General features: G+C 38.7%; 1 protein-coding gene across 1 annotated transcript; it reads right to left on the reverse strand.

Moving 5' to 3' along the window:
* Window positions 1–533: 533 nt before the first annotated feature.
* fxn (frataxin) lies at window positions 534–15,351 on the reverse strand. The gene is made up of 6 exons (XM_071512787.1): window positions 15,223–15,351; window positions 14,967–15,050; window positions 14,296–14,387; window positions 13,331–13,451; window positions 2,727–2,824; window positions 534–1,705 (listed from the first exon to the last, which is right to left on the reverse strand). Exons 1-6 carry the CDS (start codon window positions 15,331–15,333, stop codon window positions 1,567–1,569), a joined length of 645 nt encoding a protein of 214 aa, XP_071368888.1. The 5' UTR covers window positions 15,334–15,351; the 3' UTR covers window positions 534–1,566.
* Between the last annotated feature and the right edge of the window lie 5,091 nt (window positions 15,352–20,442).

A 20,442-nucleotide genomic window follows, 5' to 3' on the forward strand; every position in this document is an offset into this window, starting at 1 on the left:
TGAAATAATGGTGAAGTTTAACAATTCATCAATTCGCTGGGGACCCTCTGGAACCCCCTGAAGGACCCCCTGTCTGGTCCCCAGACCCCAGGTTGAGAACCACTGTTTTAAATGATCACATTTCATCTCAACCATGCCTTCCTTAACTTGTTCTTTATGTTTGCATATCATTTTCATGTTGAATAAACCACACCAGTGTCCACAGCCCACGTTCCCATGGAAACTTCCCTCATTATTGAAATAGTAAAGCTATTTATGTGGCTGACAATGTGACATGCTGCTGGAAAAATTAACATATGGCTGAGGTGTCCAGCATCTGCAAAACACAGGTATGACAGGCTGAAATTCTGTACTAGCATTGTTGTTAAATGCAAAAAGTGAACTACAGTAAATCCTGCACTTTGATGCATTGATTTGATCATTTCACAATTACTGCCACAACTTTTCTAATGCTAAAGCTACCTTCAAAAGCCAGAGAGAAGTGCTAGACTCAATTTAAATACAAACAAGACTGATATTACAAGAAAGCATTTTAATAGTTTTATTGTTAAATTATTTAAGTTACAATAAGACGGCAAAGGAATATATCTGAACACATTCTGAGACAAACACAATTGGCGTTGTGTGCATTAAAAGTGGTTTATCTGGTATATCAGTTTTCCTTTGTGTTTCAACCCCACCATGTGAAAATGGAATAGTAGATGGTAGTTTGAAATAGGAAGTGCAAATATCCTCCACTAGCTAATGGCTCCATTGCACCAGCATTGGCCTTGTGAAACAGAAAATATTCCCGATTCTCAATTAGGACGAAGGGTAATAAAACAGGGTCATGTGTTCATTGATTGTGGTGAGTGAGTGACTGGAGGGTTTGGAGAGTGAGTACTGAGAGAAATCTGAGGAAAGTGCAGAAATGAAGAGTTTGGGATTTTGGAGACCGACTTTTTGGAGATTCTGGTGATTGTGAATGAAGGATCGCCCACTGGCTGAATTCCACAAATTGAATCTCAAGGCTTTTCATATGTTTCAAATGAGAATGTCAAAATATTGCGATATACAATATTATCAGGGGAGTTTTTTCAAGTTTTTTTGGGGGGGGGGATATTGTATTTAATTTCTTCCAAATGACAGCAAATCTCTAGGCTATAACAATAATTCTTATTATTAACATCCTAGAAATTTGATCTTACTATTCAAGCACTGGATGAAACAACGGCCATTTGGTGTAAGTTGCTCATTCCTGCTATTTCCATAAAAACAGGCTGATTGTGGGAAAGGGAACCCACTTGAATTAAAAAGACAAATTATGTTGTTTTGGGGGTTTTTTTAAATATCGCAATATTCACAAAATATCGGGATATATCGGCCCAAACCTAATATCATCACGTAACAGATATATAATACATCCACCCACACAAAAAAAGCTCCATCATTGTCATTAAATACAAACTGCTCTCATACAAGTTAGACTGCTACTGGACAAAAAAAATGTGGTACTCTTTGGTTCCTATTGGCTCAGTGCTTTAGTAGTAGTACTGGAGGCAGAAGTCATTAGGAAGCGTGGGGTTATCAGGAGTGGGGCAGGTCGGTCAGGTCCATGTTTAAGTTGAAGATGATGGAGAACTCTGTGGAAAGCAGCTGGTGGAGGCTGACTCCGTCGTGAGAGTAAACCCAGCGCTCGCCCGTCCAGCCGTAACGCTTCGGACCGCTGTAAAAAAAAAAGAGGAGGAGGAGGAATGAAGTTCAGGGCTGAAAAACACAAAGTATATTCATATACAGTACCATCGTTTTAAGCCACCTAAGGAAAACAGATTTTTTTTTTGTATCACATATCTTTATTGATTTTGAACATGGTACATCACTTTTCCAAAATGGGTTGGTTGCATCATTCAAGTCTCCCTCAAAACAACTTTCCTCCCTCCCACCCAACACCCAAAACAATGATGATAGTTTACAAAATGATAACAATAATAATGAACATAAATTACTTATATACATATACACATATATCCACATGCATAAATGCATACATGTATTTTTATTTTTTTTTATATTCAATTTGGGAGAAAAAATAAATAGATAAATAAAAAAAAAAAAAAACAAAGAAAAAAAAAAAGGGTGTACAGTCTCACTTGGTAAATGTCAAATTTACGAAGTTAGGATATCAGGTCTTGATTCCAAAAATGTAAGAAATGAATCCCATATTTCATGAAAAATATGACTTTTTTGTTTGATTGTGTAAGTAAGCTATGCAAGAAGAAAGCTCATTAATCCAAAGTTTCAAAAGATGGACAGCAAACACTTCTCCAGTGTCTGGCAATAAGACGTTTCGCTTGTATTAAGCAAAGGTTTACCAACGTACTTTCATGAGTTCTTAGGGCCAATGCTTCTGGAATAAGACCAAGAATACAAATCTCTGCGTGTACAGGGATTTCTTTGTGAATAATGGTGGAAATTGTGTCGATTATTCCTTTCTTGTCATCTTGTATGAAAAAAACCAAACTGTGAAATATGAATTTAACGTAACGCTTTGTTTTTTGGGTCTGCAATTTCCTAATAATTTCCTAGAAAGGAACTGTTAATTTCTTAGGAAGAGTCACTCTCCTTGCAATTGCAATCATACAAATCTAAACTAAAACAGACTCATGAGTTAAAGGAGAAGGACATCTGGTGTATCTGTCTCTTTACTCCAACAGTGGTTGTTTTGTGGTGATACTCTTCAGCCTTACCTGGTGGGAGAAGAAAGCCAGATCTGTTTGTTTGGTGTCTGTTTGTTAATGACGTAGGTCCCGTGCTCACCGCCCACCTTCACTGTCAGCACACCGCTCTGTGGATGAAAAAGAGAGGATACAAGACATTGAGATGATACTGTGGAATAAGGGAAGGACACGGCAAATACAGCAGAGAGCCTTTGACTCTGTAAGACCTTTTGTTTCTTTTTAATGCTGCCTGGAAGCAAGAATCTGTCAAAAACAGCCTATTTCCGACTGAAATTAAATACAAGTTGTAAAATTATACTGTCAATGGTCAGCATAAGGAAAAGAACACCAACTGTGTATTAAGGCAGATGCAACGGAAACAAAACATGTATTATCATATCATATTGTATTAATCCTGCCAAGTATTAATCTAACTCCACACTCGTGGATCAAACTTAATGTGACCAACCAAGTGCAAATAAAGTAATACAAACAAAGAAAATAAACCCGACACTACTGCTGGTCCTATCCACATGTTTTAATGAAACTACACAATTCATGTCATTTGCCTTGTTTTATTTGCCCTACTTTACAACTCTGGCCCGACTAAATATGACTCAATGTGAAGAATCTGTCCATACCTCTATCTAATTTCCTACTTGCATAAAAATTAATCTTAATCAAAAAATACACCTGTCATTACATAAAAAAAGAAAAGAAAAAATAACTCAAAACTGTATTTAAGACATTTTAAATGTAGATAATTTCAGACTTTTTCAGGTTTTTAAGGACCTGCAGATACCCTGTATAGTATTGCGTGTTCAGATCTAGGGCTGAACAATTAATCGAAATTTTATCAAAATCGCAATATGGCCTAGTGCAATTTTCAAATCGCAGGAGGCGCAATATTTGTTAAAGGTGAAATGTGTCAAAATAGCATTTAAAATGAAATATTGTGGTGCTGCAGAGATGTCCTGGCCTACACATCATATTCTACAGACTTAAGAAAACATCTTTGTTTGGTACAGATCCCCGCAAAAATCACACCATAATCATTTGAATACGTTTTTCAATGAAAATGAGAATAATGATGTAAAAATTATCATTACCTCTAATATCGCAAATCATATCGCAATTGCAATATCAGTCAAAATAATTGCAATTAGATATTTTTTCAAAATCGTTCAGCCCTATTCGGATCTAGTAATGTCTTTGATTGAGGACAAATATCCTATGAATAGATGGTATGACTCGCACAAGCATCTACCGAAACCTTAGATAAGCAATTCCTGTAGCTGTTAAGTTCTGCCTCTCCTGTCAGAAATAAAAATCTGTTATCTCATGCTAAAATCATCATCTCTTCCTCTCCACTCTCCTTCCTTCTCATCCTCCTTGTCCTCCCGGCTAGGAGTTCACCTCTGGTTCTGCAGAGCTACATGGTGGGCTCATTAACGGCTGCTAATTAATGATGCTTTCCTTGTTACAGAGATGGAGCTGCGCTTGGCTATAGCAACGAGGGAGTATTATTTTGGAATATAATAAAAGCAGGAAATATTCCATTCTGTATTGTGGAAATGCTTCTTTTGGCATTTCCACTGGGACAGGACAGTATGCTTCACAACAGGTACCAAAGTGTGCCATAATGGATATTTTGCTAACCTGCCTTTTTTTTTTTTTTTTTACTTTTTTCCCCTAAGACCTTTTCATTTTCTGACCTATCACGATATCACGATTAACGGGTTCAATCGGATAAACAATAACACAAAATTGGCCATAATTCATTGGCCATTTGTTCAGTCATCATAAAACTTCTTCCAAATGTTGAGCAGGGTTCATGAAGCATCTATGCAACAGCATTTTAAAATTAACCTATAGGGGGCGCCACAAATGCCAGAAAATCCTAACTGAACACAAACAACTCCAGCTGCTCATTTTAACCACTAGAGGGCGAACTGAGCCGGGTTTAGTGAGAGATACGGCATTGTTGTAAGAATAATAATAATAATGATAATAATAAACTTTATTTATATAGCACCTTTCATATCATAAAATGCAGCTCAAAGTGCTTTACAAGAGAAACAATAAAAATCAATAAATAATGATAAAAACAATCCTAAGATATAAAAAGCAATATAAAACAGGTATAATAATAAAATAAATTAAAAATAATAAAGAACAATCCTAGATATAAAAAGTATAAAACAAGTACAAGTATAAAATAAATTGAAAATAAAGAAAAATCCTAGATATAAAAAACATAAAACAAGTATAAGAAATATAAAACAAGTAAAAGAAGTATGAATTAATAACAATGGTGTTAAAATAAAAAGGCGGAATTAATAATAACGATTAAGATCATAAAAATGGGTTTAGAGCTGTTTCTTAAAACCAGATCACAATTTAAAAAAAAGTGTCTTGGTATGGGGTTCCTCTTTAATAGAGTATATACGACTGGGTATTACAGTGTAGCTTTCAGCCTGAAAGTGCTGGCCGGCCGAGTGAGAGCTCTTTTCAATTTACAGTGTGTTTGCGTGTGTTGTTTATGGCCCCATATGTTACTGCGAGCGGTTGAAAAGGGGGTCAGCTGCCAAGTCGGGAACACCGGCCAATCAGTCAGCGCCTGCAGAGACAGCCGCTGTCCCACCACCGGTTTAAAAAAAAACACTCAACTGCTTTATTAATCACCCTCTCACGGGCAACTGACAGGGACGAGAGAGGGAGACAGAGAGAGAGGAAGAATAGGGAGAGAGAGAAACATAAAAGACAGATAAACAGAGATCTTGAGACAGTTCCATAGATCTTTCCGCAGTGTACGTCCCACAGGAAATCAGATGGTGCCAGCAAAGTCAAACACACCAATGGCAGGCAGGAAGACAGGTCCGGTGTGATGACAATAGTGGGAAACAGGAAAGACTATGGGGGGGGAGAGGGGATGACCCAAAGACACACACACACACACACACACACACACAATACATAAACCTGATCACACATGTCACCAATCTAGACTTGAAGGAAGTTCCACAGATATGATGAAGAGTGTAATGTATCTGCAGGACAGGGCATTAGATGAAGTCAACTGTGTAAACGTGATTAGCCAATGAACTGCAAGCCATTGGTAGTAACAGGTCCAGCTGTACATCACGTCAAGGTTACATCATGGAACTATTTTTATTCAAGTAGAAAATAGGCTTGGGCTGATATTCAATATTATCAAATATCGCAATATTTCCCGCTATTTCAAATATCTGGAAACAGCAGGAATGAGCAAATTATACCAAATGGCCATTGTTTCCTCCAATGCTTGAATAATAAGATCACATTTCTAGAAATTTGATGTAATTTGCAAGAAATAAAATAAAATACCCCCCACATATTTTGGCGGAACAGTATCGCAATACAGAATTTGACACCAAGCCTAATGAGTGCAAAAGTACAATAACGTTCAATTACTGGATCAGCAAAATCACAAGCAAGCAATAGTAAGGAGTGCAGAGGTCAGGGCCAGGGGTATTCCATATATCAGCCGAATGTCCAAAATGTAAATATAAAATGCAAATCCCTATCGCATCATCTGTCACTAAGATATGATCTATCAGGCGATCAGTCATCTGGACAGACAGGGCAGCAGCTGTTATCAAGCCTTGAGACGGAGGGTGTGCGGCTGTTGACAGTATAGGACCATCAATAAAGACAAGGTGACACCCACCCAGGCCGTACCAACACACACACACAGAGCCCCGTCACTCTCCCCCCCGCTGATATGTCCATCTAAACAGCAGGCAATGCAATCCAACATTACATCAATTTGTAGGGCATGTCATAATACTGTATGTTCCATCTCTTTAAAGAGTAAAGGCCCATTCACACTTAGAGCGACAACTATAAAGATAACTATAAACTATAACGATATGCTGTTGCTCAAGCGTTCACACTACAACGATATCGGCGACGAATATTCCGAGAAAAAAAATGAAAGATTTGGGTTCATGCATTGCCCGCAAAAGAGAGAGGAGATAGCAGATAATAATGCTCTTTTATGGCGCTTTCATAACATTATTGTGCTTTGTTTATATGAGAGCTAATGGTACCAATGGTCACCAAGTGAAGCTGTTCATTTCTTTACCAGTAGGTGGCACTGCACACCACATCTACTGTGGATCAAAGAGTAAAGTCTCTTGTAGCCCGTGTTGAGAGAAACACCTGAACGTCACCGTGGCTAAACGGGGTTTCAACAGGATACTGGAGACACATGTTGTTCCCTCCCGGTCATATTATAAAAACATAGGATAATAGCGCATTTGCGGTCAGGTTGGCCAAGAGATTATGCTGTTTTCTTAGCATCATGCTAGCAAAAGGTAGCGATTTAACTAGCTTCCAGGTCAGTAAACCACCTTACCGCTAATCCCAAGAGCTGTTCCGATCTCGACCGGTTTGTCACGTTTCTTTTCAACATTTTTAGAGGCGATGGTCTTTGTCAAACAGCGCCGGGTTCCTCTGGACTTCTGTCATCAGTTCCTTGGCAAGCAATGCCATCACTGCCATGAACTACTGAATTCTCCCACCCCTTCTTTGTAGAACTTTAGTTTGATTGGTTGAAAATGTTTTATCATTTCCTCTACCGCCAGAAAAATTGCAACCAAGAATATAGTTATAGTTTTCGTTTTGGATGTTTTTATAGTTATAGTTGTAGTGTGAACACAGACATTCTATTTACTTACAACGATTTAAATCTTTTTATAGTTATAGTTATCTTTATAGTTATCGTTCTAGATGTGAATGGGCCTTAAATGAACCCCAAACCCTAATCTGTGGTGAAGCCTGACACCTAACGCTGAAAAGTAAGGTACTGCACTAGGCATCTGCTATTGGCTGGTCTTTGTGCCAGTTACTCTTTAACAACTGAAAACTTTATTGAGTCAAGTTTATGGTGCTAGAAAATCAAAGGATTCATCCTGGACAGAGGTGAGCCAGTTGCTCAAAGAAAAAAAATATTCCACAAGGCAATAAAGACAAGAACAGGGTCACAATTTATTTATAAATGTATTTATTTATTTATAAAGACTGTAAATGGAGCGTATTATATTATATTTTATTATTTTCTGTTCTTTTATGTAACTTATGTAAGTTTATATGTATATGCATATATGATCATAGCTCTGACTTTCTTTACCTTTTTGTTTGTATTTTTTGTTTTTTGTTCATAACTGGGCTGTGATACACTTTGTTCTATAGTTGCTATGTTTACAGTATTTTTCTTCTCTTTTCTGATCTATCTACATATTTATATTTCTGTCAGTTCTGTGTGTTTTGTGTTGTATTGTTATTTTTGTCTATTAATAAAAAAAATAAAAAATAGAAGAAAAAAAACAGGATCACGAGTAGGGGCAGTGACTAAGAAGAAACGCATTCCTGGAGTGCTGGAGTCAATCTTTATGTAGCTGAAAGGGAGAACTTATGAATTGTGTAAGATCCTTTAGCTTTCCATAAGGGAACAAAGAAAATAACAAAGCTTACAATACTGCTGTTGAGTGCTCAGCTGGTGCACTCAAGAGCAGTATTGTATATACATTGCTGGAAATAGGGAACAGAAAGTGCTCTTTGATGGAGTCCATAGGCCTAAATGTTTCATATGTACAATGGAGTCTATCGAAAGAAATGGGTGATGTACACATTGCACTCCAAAGTCAATTCAACAATACATGTAAAGTTATTAGGTGCATCATTCCTTTATCATGTCTGTTTGGAGACGTATGAAGAGATCATCCTTATGTTAAAACTAGGGATGGGCATTTACATGAATTGTAAAGTCAAAATGAAAAGTCGAAATTATCTAATTTTATACACAGTCACCCCGTCTTGTAATGTGAGCAAGTTACATGCTCCCCATAATATCTGAATCAGACAACAGCTAGTAGCAAAAGAACATCTTAAAAATACTCCAATTGGGGTGATCAGACCCAAAAGAAAGGGAAAATATCACTACACTAGTTTACGGTTTGTGCCCGTTTGTGAAGTAAAGAAAAAAAAGATTTAATCTCAGAATTCAACTAGGGCTGTGCAAAAAAATCGATACAGCTGAGTATTGCAATATTTTTTTCCATGATACTTTATCGATTTTCCAGCCCCTCGTATCGATACATAAAAAAAAATAATTCATGTTTTAAACTGATTTAAAATGTCCTTAAATTTCCCTCAAATCCCTTTGAATTAAATAGTTTTGACTGTCCGCTGAGTTATCAATATAATGTGATGTACACAGCAAGTTGTATTTTCAGCTCTATTTTTAAATTTTCAGTAAATGATGTAGAGTATTGCAATGTATCGCAATATGTATCGTATTGCAATGTATCTTGATACGTATCGTGATACGTATCGTATCGTTAGGTCCTTCCCAATACCCAGCCTTAAATTTAACACAATCATCCACCGATAATCGAAATCGCGTGAAAGTGTGAAATATCGCGATAATTACGAAATATCCCCATATTCGATGATATTGAATATTGGCCCAAGCCTGGCAGGAATGCCAAGGTCCTGTTTGGCAAGGAAACAAAGTCTCTTGAAACAGTTTTCATCCCTCTGCCACCACTGGAGTGGATTTTGTTCAGGTAGGATGCATGACTCATATAAGGTTCTGTCTTGTTTTGGTTAAATACAGATTTGACTGAGGCTAATAAATATTTTTAGTAATTATATTGTTCATTACCCAGAATCTATCTGGATGTCAGAAGTCAGAAGACCCGTGCCCATCCCTAGTTAAAATACTGCCATGACTGACAGTGCCTGACCACTTGGAAGTGGCCTCTCGCTCCCTTGTCGTCTCTCTTCTTGAAAAATGATTCCCTTCTGTTCTGGGTCAGAGCGGATCAGAGGTGGAGAAGTGTTTCTCTGCCCATAACTCCAGACCGCCTTGTGTTTTTTAAGCCGACTTGCCTGCCAGCTAAACGAGGGCTATCTGCCACCGGCTGGAGAAGCCCTAATTGCGTCGACTCTGCTGGGCAAGAAATCAATATGGCAACGAGGCTGAACGGCAAAACAACTGGCCTCGCCTGAAAAGACTTTCTGGAGCAGAGAAAGCTAATGGGGTATGCACACACACTCACACACACACAAACACACAGAGTCTTGGAGAATGAACAATGAACTTTCCTTCCTCCTTATTGGAAATTTTGTAAAGTCACACTGCTTTTGACCAATCCCTGTGTACCATTTCCCATCAGAAAGTGTGCTGCCATTACAATGCCATTGTAGACAAAGTTGGAGTGTGTAGCAGGAATCAGGAATGAGATGCCTATATGCCACAGTAACTTGGCACATACTTTAACCCAAGAGTATATACAGCACCTGAGCAGCAGACTGACAGCATGTTGATAACGGAACACATTAACAACCAAAGTCAACTCGCATTTGTTCTTTTTAAGGTGGTTAAAAAGAGCTGGAGTACCTATAAAGGATACTTCCGCCCACCAACTCTTGAGTTTGCCACCCTTGTGACAGCTCACTTACAGCACAACAAACCACATAGCTAGTACAGCTAATACAAAAGAGCAGGTACAGCATAGAGTATAGCCTTACAGACACTTCCACTACCCCTCCTTAGTGATCGACGCCTAACCATGCCTAACGGTCCTGCTCCACTAGAGCCATCGGGCGTCAGGCATCGAAGGAATGATTCCTTTACCAGCACTGAAAGATGCTCCACTGCTCACTTTGCGTTCGTGTTGTGTTCCGATGGCTGCGTCCATGCGAAAAAAATCACAGAGTTTCAATTCTCAATGGCTGACGCATGCGTTCTCCCTCATTGGAATAAAGTTGAATTGATTGTTTTCTGGTGTATCCATTCAAAAGTCAGCACACTCTGTGGAGCAGGGAGATGCAACGCTGGCAGTGGAGGATGCGGCCACGTTGATCCATTGTGTCTGTCCGTCTCCGTTCATTTCAATTCATTTTCAACTAGAAGGGCACTCGGAGAGCGCAGACCTCCGCCAAGGTTCGTGCTATTATTGCTTGTTCGTGAGTCGGATCCGGATCCGTGCCAAAATTTTATGGGTTCTTCCTTGGCCCATGCTACACCCTTCCACCAAGTTTCATGAAAATCGGGCCAGCAGTTTTTCCGTAATCCTGCTGACAGACAAACAAACAAACAAACGGCACCGAAAATATAACCTCCTTAGTGGGAGGTTAGGTTAGTGGAGGTGAGAGCTGTCCGTTGTCTGGATAGGACAACGGACAGATGATGCGTCCGTCTCCGTCAGATTTCCGTGCATTTTGACGGACAGAAACTGAACTTTGAACTTTTTCTGGATGGATGTATTCGTCACCATCCGTTTACCCAATCAGAGGCGTTCCTACGTTTGTTTTGGAAAAAATAGCGGCGAACACAGATACAACAGCCCGACCAAAACAGAGATAAAACAGAGAAAGCCTGGTATAACGTTGGGATGACTAGAGGTTTTCCAGGTCAGTTTCTTCTTTAATTTATTCACTAGAGTCTGTTTCTTCTTTCTTCTATGAAGTATCACCGTTTTGGGCAAAGCGTTACTTTCCTGTACTTCTGCCTCACCACCATGTTGACGCTCCAAAACAAACCAACGGATAAAAAAATCTATCTGTCAATAATCCCGTCTGGTTTCTGATGGATCAGTGTGGCCGCCGCCTCTTCCTAACATGGCTACCTCCAGCCAGAGAAAACCCCCAAAAATACAAGAAACACTAACAAACTTACAAACCCGTACACAAATCAGAAGACACGAAAAATATCCCATACCCTTCCTCTGCATCTTAATCAATCAACCATAACCCTCTGGAACCTTTTCATACTGCCTACATTTGCAATCTAATACTGATGTGCTTTTTAATAGGTGTTCTTTTACTGCATCTTAATATGTATCATTTTTGTTTATTGTGTTTTACCTAGTTTTAGATTGTATGCATGTTATATTTGTAAATGCCCATGTAATTCAGTTATGTGCAGGTATTTTACTACCATGTGGGATCAATGACATTAAGAGCTACCTCTAATTTACACAATTTCACCTGCAAGTCAATATCATGTGCGCAAAAAAAAAGAAACAGAAATAAATCGAGAAAACCAATCAAATATAAATAATAGTCAAGATCCTTTGGGGAGTTTGCTGAACGCCGATGTTCAGTGAAAATGAGTCTATTGCTGTGGTGTTCTGGGGTTTGTGCTGAGGATGATGATACACAGTACAAGGGAATCAAGGCAAGGTAAGATCATCATGAGTTTGATTTCTATAATCAGTTTCAACTTCAATAAAGTCAATCATTCCATACAAATTCAGAAAACATAATTTAAATTCAGTCGTCTGCCGGAACAAGTCTCATCACTTTCAATCCAAGTCATTTACACAAACACAAGATCTCAAGTCAAGACTTTAGAAACCTTTTCAAGTCATCAGAGTACAAGTCAGAGTCAAGTCCCAAGTCACCAGAACCCAAGTCAAGTCAAATCTCAAGTCTTCTCTTCATGCATCAAGTCAAGTCTCAAGCAATGAAAGTTGTGACTCAAGTCTCAGTCATGGTCCTGGTCCTCAGGAAGCAGTGCCCCATCTATTCAGGGACTAATCTACACCTGGGCTGCAAGGTGAATGCATTTAACTAGCTGGTGAGATAGAAACCAGCAAGGACCAGAACCACGGCACTAAGTATATAGCCTATAGCAGCACTTGCCTACATCAATGGCTCATGTAATATATTTCCCAAAAACATCCCACTGAGCAGCACAATGATGACTGTGATGATTCTCAGTCTCTTTACATTTTGAACTCCTGCATGCAGGCTGGACTGTGGAAAGGCACTGTGTGCTAATAGGTCCATATGTTTATGCACACTGCGCAGATGTAAATATCTATTGATCTGGGCTTTAGTGTCCTGGGCCTGCCGGTGATTAGAGAACACATCAATCATCAATCAATGATCTTTTCACATGGTGACCTGTGCCCTCTGTATCACTTAAGGTGGTTAACGGTAGGGTCTTCCCAGCTGCCAAAGCCTTTTCTGCTAGCAGCAAGGTGAAAACATGAGGGACTGAGGGTGTCATTCCACTCCCATAATAAAAAATCAAAGATATTTAACTATGAACAACTCAGTTTACTGTTACTATCTCCATGGAAAGAGGGCTCACTCTGACATATTTTCCTGCCCCTGTTTTTCTCCATGAAGTCCCATAGGAAGAAAAAAAAAAGGTCCTCCTCACATTTACAATACATCAACAGAAACGCACTCTGAAATATTTTCCCTTCCCCATTTTTCTCCATTAATTTCCATAGTTAAAAAACCCGAAGATCCTTACATTTACAATACATCTACAGAAAGGCAAAGATGACTCACTCGGATTTGTTTTCCTGCCCCCGTTTTTCTCCATTAACTTCCACAGTAGAAAAAAAAACAAATAAAAAAAACAAAACCAAGATCCTTACACGTACAATAAACTACAGAAACGCAAAGATGACTCACTCAGATTTATTTTACTGCCCCAGTTAACTTCCACGGGACTTTACTTGACTTGGGTTCTGGTGACTTGGGACTTTACTTGACTTGGGTTCTGGTGACTTGGGACTTGACTGACTTGGGTTGTGGTGACTTGTGAAGTGGAGTGAAAGACTTACAGCGAAGACGACATCATAGTCCGCTCCGGTGAAGGACTGGTCCGTCAGGTCTTCAAAGTAATCAGCCAGAGCGTCCAGCGTCTCCTCAGCCAGCTTCTCATACAGTGGCTCTGACAGCTCACTGTGGACACCAGCATGCCGATTAAAGGAACAGTTCACCCCAAACATCATATTTCTGTCATCATCTACTCTCCTACTGTGCTTCCATCCCAGCTCCCTCCTAAACCAGTGATTCTCAACCTTTCTCATATCAAGGACCCCAAATGCAGTTCACATTAGGGCCACGGACCTCCATTTGATTCAATTTTGTCTCTCGGACCCAAATCTGACAATATTTTATTGTTAGATATGATTTTGTCCAGAATTCCATGACTATCTGTATTGTAGGTAGAGAGATAACAGTGAAAGATCAAAACAGTCATTCTTCTACATTCTCTAATTGTGTTAACTTCTTGTAAATGAAATAATGGTGAAGTTTAATAATTCATCCATTTGCTGGGGACCCCCTGGAACCCCCTCAAGGACCCCCTGGTGGTCCCCGGACCCCATGTTGAGAACCACTGCCCTAAACAACTGAAGTGAGTGTGGGCTGGTTGTTTGTCTAGAAACATTACATAAACATTAATTATCCATCAAAGATAACATAGCTTATGAGGGATTTATTCATGGGTTGGTTCACAGAGACACTAGTAATTAAGGGATTTTTCAGGCCTTTTGTGCAGGTTTACAGGGTTATTAATGAGTTATTAATGGAAAGTTCCTGTCTCCCTGAATTTTACATTAAATTAGAAAGTAAGCAGTCAAACATTAAGGGGTGTTTAAGGTGGTTTTGATGGGGTCTCCTCCATTAATAACTCCCTTAACTCATTTTAAGGGGATTTTGCATGAATTAAGGGGTGAATTCATGTAATTCTAAGGCTACTTTAAGGGATTACTGGTTGGCAGAGTGTGGTGGATGTAGGCACCTTGTCTGTACAGGAATCTGTTCTAGCAGTATGGAGGATGTCAGGTGGATCTTCCTCTTCCATCCATCACCATTAACTCTGCTCTCAAAGCCCTGACAGAGAAAGACAAGGACAGCACAGTTACTGCACAAGATATGCAGTACAATATACAATAGAGGTTATATGAATACATGAATGATTGATTATCAGAGCTATAAACAGTGTAAATCCAGGTTGTCCTTCCTGTGAGACACAAACTCCCTCATATTCATGATTTCTCTCTCCTAAAACATAACCAAAAACATTTTCTGATTCGTTACATAAGTTCCACAGGTAATTTTGGCACATATAACCACGCAGCACATATTTGAATAACACTTCAACCGGTTTAACTGTTCGCCTGTAATTCCTGCAGTCTTGTTCCATCTAAACACAGTGTGAACCAGCAGTGAAGCAGCGTGAACCAGTTCTAAAAGTTGACATTCTATCAAAGTAAAAGCTGCTTGGTGGATTATATGTATGCCGAAGTTGCCAGAAGCCTCTCTCGGTTCATAAAAGCACATAACTCATATTCTATGTGGTATCTACTTTAGCCGATAAACAAGGAAATATGAAATTGCCACATTTTTAAATGGAGTTAGGCGACCAGTTCTCTCCATCCAGAGAACTGAATATCGCGACAGCCAACTTACTTTACATGGAAGTTGAGAGACGGTGGGATGCGGTGTGTGTTTAGCTGACGGAGGAACCCTCACACAGCGAGAAAAGCCCCTCAGCTGAAATTGATAAACGTTAATGCACGAGTTAATACAGCATAACGTCACAGGTACCAGTAATATTCAGTTATGAATACACTGACACAGCGACCTACAGTTAGCTAGCGTTAACTAGCTAACATTAGCCAGGCAGATGTTATGAGCCGTTCTGCGTCATGTCGTATGGAGTTACCTGGTTAGAGAGATATCTGCTCCCCTGCGCACTCATCCCATTGAGTTGTGTGTTTGTAATGTGACAGATTTGGAGGCAAATACATGGTGTTTTACTGGAGAACCTCAGCATGGTCAACTGGCAACTGGCAGATTGTGAAACCAATTGTATAATTGCTTCACCGGTGTCAAGTTACTTAAAATAAGAATAACAGTTCCGGTTACAACCTTCAAAATAAAAGCCGTATTGGCGAATAGGTGACAAACATTTTTTTACTACTACAAAATAGAGATGTGAAATGAAAGAATGCATTTAAAGAGGAATCTGGAGTATATTAAAATACGACTGCTGCTGTTTGCAAATTGTCATTTTCTCAGCAAATATTCACGCTAATGGCCATATATGGCTGCCAAAAACATACTAACAAATCCCCAAACACCACCCTTACGTCTACTATCCTGTAGAAGCCCATTTTAATCTATTCCAGTTACGATTCTTGCTATTCTGTGCACCCTAATACATACTCATTCCTTTTTCCAAGACACATTTTACGCTTATAGCCTTATTAATATAATTTTAATTTTAACCACATTCCATATCCACAAATGTAAATTTACCAGCAGAAAGCCTGAATTTTGTGTGTTCTTGAAGGAAATGAGTGTTCACATTGATTTTGTTTATTTCTCTCATAACAAAAAGGCCATTAGAACTATTAATATTTGTAATTTATATAAGGTCTATGTGTAATTTGAGTAAATCTGTGTATCTCCCCTTACTATTATTTTTCTTTACATCAATTATAAAAAATGTTTTTATTGTATGTCTGTCATTATCTTTACCTTTTTGTATTATATTGCTGTATTCTTTCAATAAAATAAAAAAAGAATTAAAAAAAACAACAATTTACGCTTTTATTTTGAAGGCAAAAGGGCCTTGTATCCGGTTTGGTTCTAGCTAACTTCAGCATCTTGACGCAGCTCTCCTGCTCAAGCCGCTTTCGAGCTCATCAACGCCATCTGGTGGATCGGAGGGAGAAAGTCTGTATTACATAGCCTGCCTGTTTAGACTTATTTCACTTATTTCACATACAACAAAAATAAGATGCACCCATACACCCACCCAACCAACACACACGTACACACACGCACACACACACACACACACACACACACACACACACACACACACACACACACACACACACACACACACACACACACACACGGACTACAAACAGACAATGTACACTTATGTACACTTGCATGGTCCTATAAACACTATGGGTACATGTGCACAAGCGCAATGTATATACACACACACACACACACACACCCAGTATCAACATACTTGCACACCATACACATATACACATGCAGATGAAACAACAGGGCTATACAAATAACAGTAATCCCTTAAAATACCCTTACATTTACATAAATTCACCCCTTAATTCATGCAAAATCCCCTTAAAATGAGATAAGGGAGTTATTAATGGAGGAGACCCCATCAAAAACACCTTAAACACCCTTTAATGTCTGACTGCTTACTTTCTAATTGAATGTAAAATTCAGGGAGTCAGGAACTTTTCCATTAATAACTCATTAATAACCTGTAAACCTGCACAAAAGGCCTGAAAAATCCCTTAATTTCTAGTGTCTCTGTGAATCAACCCATGAATAAATCCCTTAACAACCCATGATACTAACTGCTATGTTATTTTTAATGGATAATTAATGTTTATGTAATAGAGAAGTTTAAGTAACAGAGAAGAGTAGAGAAGGTTAAAATTAAGGGGTCTGGTTTCATAATTTGGTTGATAATGTTGATAGAGTGTTGTTCAAAAATGTGATTAAAGTCAATATTCCATATCCTATCATCATATCACTATCATGTCTTTGAAAGCCAAAGTGGCTCGCTATACATTCATATTAAATCCATTAAATCCCTATAAGCCCAATTTGTCATGTGATTTTTGTATTATATGCCATTGCAGATATAGATGTAAAAGTAGTTTGAACTGCCTTTTCTAAGTAACTTCTTAGAACTTCCTGTCTTGAGCAGATGGTCTTGAGGGAAGCTTCATTGTAGTTTAGTGTCTTCCAATGTGAAGTAACTGATACCTTGTAAAACTAGATTTAACTAGACCATGTAAAACTAGACTCAAAGGACTTACTGATCCTGCTTTTCTTGTGTTGGGCTTGTTTATAACGACGGGTTCACATTTCCTATTCCTATGGTAGGAATGGCTTTGGGTCAATTCTATATTAGAACCACTAGAGGTCTCTATTCACTTACTTTTACGTGTCATCACAGTCTGGCTGCTTGCTGGTTAATGTAAAGACAAACTGTAGCCTGGGGAACTCTGCAAAAGTCAGAGTTTTTTTTAATATAAATTTTGTCTTAGATGTTTCTTTGTTTTCTGCATTAGTGTGTCAGTAGACTGCTCTTTATAGATAGATAGATAGATAGATAGATAGATAGATAGATAGATAGAACTTGCCACAACCTGAGGAACAGTGAGTGACCGATACACATTTATTTTATTTATTTATTCATCTATTTCATTTTTCTTTTTTTATTAACATAATCTTAATCTCTCAATATCTTGAAACCCCACATATTTGATATTTTTCTCTTTGAATAGATAGATAGATAGATAGATAGATAGATAGATAGATAGATAGATAGATAGATAAATAGATAGATAGATAGATAGACAGACAGACAGATAGATAGATAGATAGATAGATAGACAGAGTACTTTATTCCCCAGGGAAAGTGAAATTACAGTATAATAGTAAAGCTGTCGAGGCTGTGACAGTATCTGGGATGAGAAAGCTACAAAACTAGTCCTGATAGCATTTCCAGGCTCGGGGTTAGGCCATAAGAATTCACATGACTTGCTAAATTCACATTGAACCTTGTTGGTTAGAACAGAGTTTCGGTAAGCCGTGTTGTCCCACGTGTGTGTTGTCCCACCACAGAAGTGATGGGACAACACACACGTACTCTCACACACACACACCTCCCATCCATCTCCCATGGATTGTGACTTTATTTCTCAGAATTCCGACTTTATATCTCGGAATTCTGACATTTTTTCTGAAAAAAAGTCAATTGTGAGAAAAAAAAGTCAGAATTGTGAAATTTATAGTCAGAATTGAGTTGTTTTTTATTTTAGTGAGTGGCAGGAATGGGCTTCCATAATTGGTCAATTCCACCAACACCACTGCAAAGTCTGAACACCAGCCACTATCTGACATGGTACTGCATGTGTCTTTACTGCAGTAAGGACCTTCAAACAAAGACCTTAGACTTTGACATGGAGGCTGACTCTTCCACCCTCAGCCAACAAGAACTTGCTGTGCTTCTGTGCTTCAGGTTTGACATTATGTAAGATGTATTACGCAGCTTTGTCGAATCCGCAATTCTGATTGGCCAGTGAAGCACTTGCACTCTGACTTTTTTAATGTAACATAGACGGTACAGTGGAGAGACAGGAAAGGGGGATGACATGCAACAAAGTCCCAGGCGGGGTTTGAACCCAGGATGCTCCTCAGCCAACTGAGCCACCAGCACACCACAGGGAATGCTGACAACTGCTATTTGTCAATGACAAACCGCTGTTTCACCTCTAATCACATCACTCTGCAGTCTGGAAGTCTGGTCCAATGTGTTTCTAATGAACAGGTGGGACACTGTGGTAAAAAGACATTACTCCTTGGTTACTGCTGACAAACACTCGGCTAACCGAGGTTAGAAATATGGAAGATTTGTACAATATTGCTATGAATTTATTCAGAGTGAACCAAACTTTTGATTATTAGAGGCTGAACAGCAACTGATTGGATTTGATATTTCAATGGTTACAGTTCTGTTACAGTGTAGCACGGATGCTAGCTACAGATGTTTCTATAGTTACAGTTCTGTTACAGTGTAGCATGTTTCTATAGTTACAGTTCTGTTACAGTGTAGCATGTTTCTATGGTTACAGTTCTGTTACAGTGTAGCATGTTTCTATGGTTACAGTTCTGTTACAGTGTAGCATGGATGCTGGCTACAGACATTTCTATGGTTACAGTTCTGTTACAGTGTAGCATGGATGCTAACTACAGATGTTTCTATAGTTACAGTTCTGTTACAGTGTAGCATGTTTCTATAGTTACAGTTTTGTTACAGTGTAGCATGCTAGCTACAGACGTTTCTATGGTTTGCCTACAGTTCTGTTACAGTGTAGCATGGATGCTAGCTACAGATGTTTCTATGGTTACAGTTCTGCTGAACTGTGTTTTTGGGGGAAGCTTGTAAATTACTTCAACTTGTAGCCTAATAAAATCATTTTAAATCAATATTGTGTCTTAAATTATTAAAGAGTTACTAACTAAAACACTTTTTTGGAGTTGTAAACTGGACAACTGTTCTAGGATATGTCACTGGGTAAAGAAATGTTACCACTCCCAGTACTCATAGTATTCCCATGATGTCACATGCAGTTTTCCTCCCAAGATAGCCGTGTGGTGATGCAACAGAATACTATGAATAAAGGCAGATTGAGACAGTCCACCCGATTGAGACAGTCCACCCTGTTCCTCTTCTCACCAATCGGGACCAACCCCAACCCCCCTCCTCTCTCCCGCTCTCCACATCCACTTTGTTGCATTTTCTAACAGCTTTAAAAAAGTAAGGTTAGTATCATGGGTTTTTACGGGATTTATTCATGGGTTCATTCACAGAGACACTAAAATTAAGGGATTTTTCATGCCTTTTGCACAGGTTTACAGGGTTATTAATGAGTTATTAATGGAAGTTCCTGTCTCCCTGAATTTTACATTCAATTGCAAAGTAAGGAGTCAAAATTAAGGGGTGTTTAAGGTGGTTGTCATGGGGTCTCCTCCATTAATAACTCCCTTAATTCATTGTAAGGGGTTTTTGCATGAATTAAGGGGTGAATTAAAGTAAATGTAAGGGTATTTTAAGGGATTACTTCTTCTCAGCAGACACTTGGCCCATTCACTTTTGAACATGAACGCCTGGAAACTATGTGCCAAATAGAGACAGAGTGCCAAATATATATAATAGAGATAAAGTGAATGATCTGTAGGTGCAGATGAAACCATAATGCATACTAAGACAGAATCTGTATGCTGTAATCCACAATGACTGGACTAAATATTAGGAACAGTAAAGGAAAGTTTCTATATCTCCTTCATGTCACTGAAATCAATAAGTGGTAATGGCTTT

The sequence above is a fragment of the Centroberyx affinis genome, unplaced genomic scaffold (assembly GCF_046629955.1).
Source record: "Centroberyx affinis isolate AG114_WGS23_722 - 3 ecotype Tasmania unplaced genomic scaffold, CSIRO-AGI_Caff_v1 ptg006533l_1, whole genome shotgun sequence".
Taxonomy (NCBI): Eukaryota; Metazoa; Chordata; class Actinopteri; order Beryciformes; family Berycidae; genus Centroberyx; species Centroberyx affinis.

Excerpts from the sequence above, each read along its gene's own strand:
- fxn (XM_071512787.1), bottom strand. The coding sequence starts at position 15,333 with ATGCTGAGGTTCTCCAGTAAAACACCATGTATTTGCCTCCAAATCTGT. Across the intron at positions 15,051-15,222 it reads GCAGATATCTCTCTAACCAG|CTGAGGGGCTTTTCTCGCTG; the intron begins GTAACTCCATAC and ends TATCAATTTCAG. Across the intron at positions 2,825-13,330 it reads ACTATGATGTCGTCTTCGCT|AGCGGTGTGCTGACAGTGAA; the intron begins GTAAGTCTTTCA and ends TTTCATCCACAG.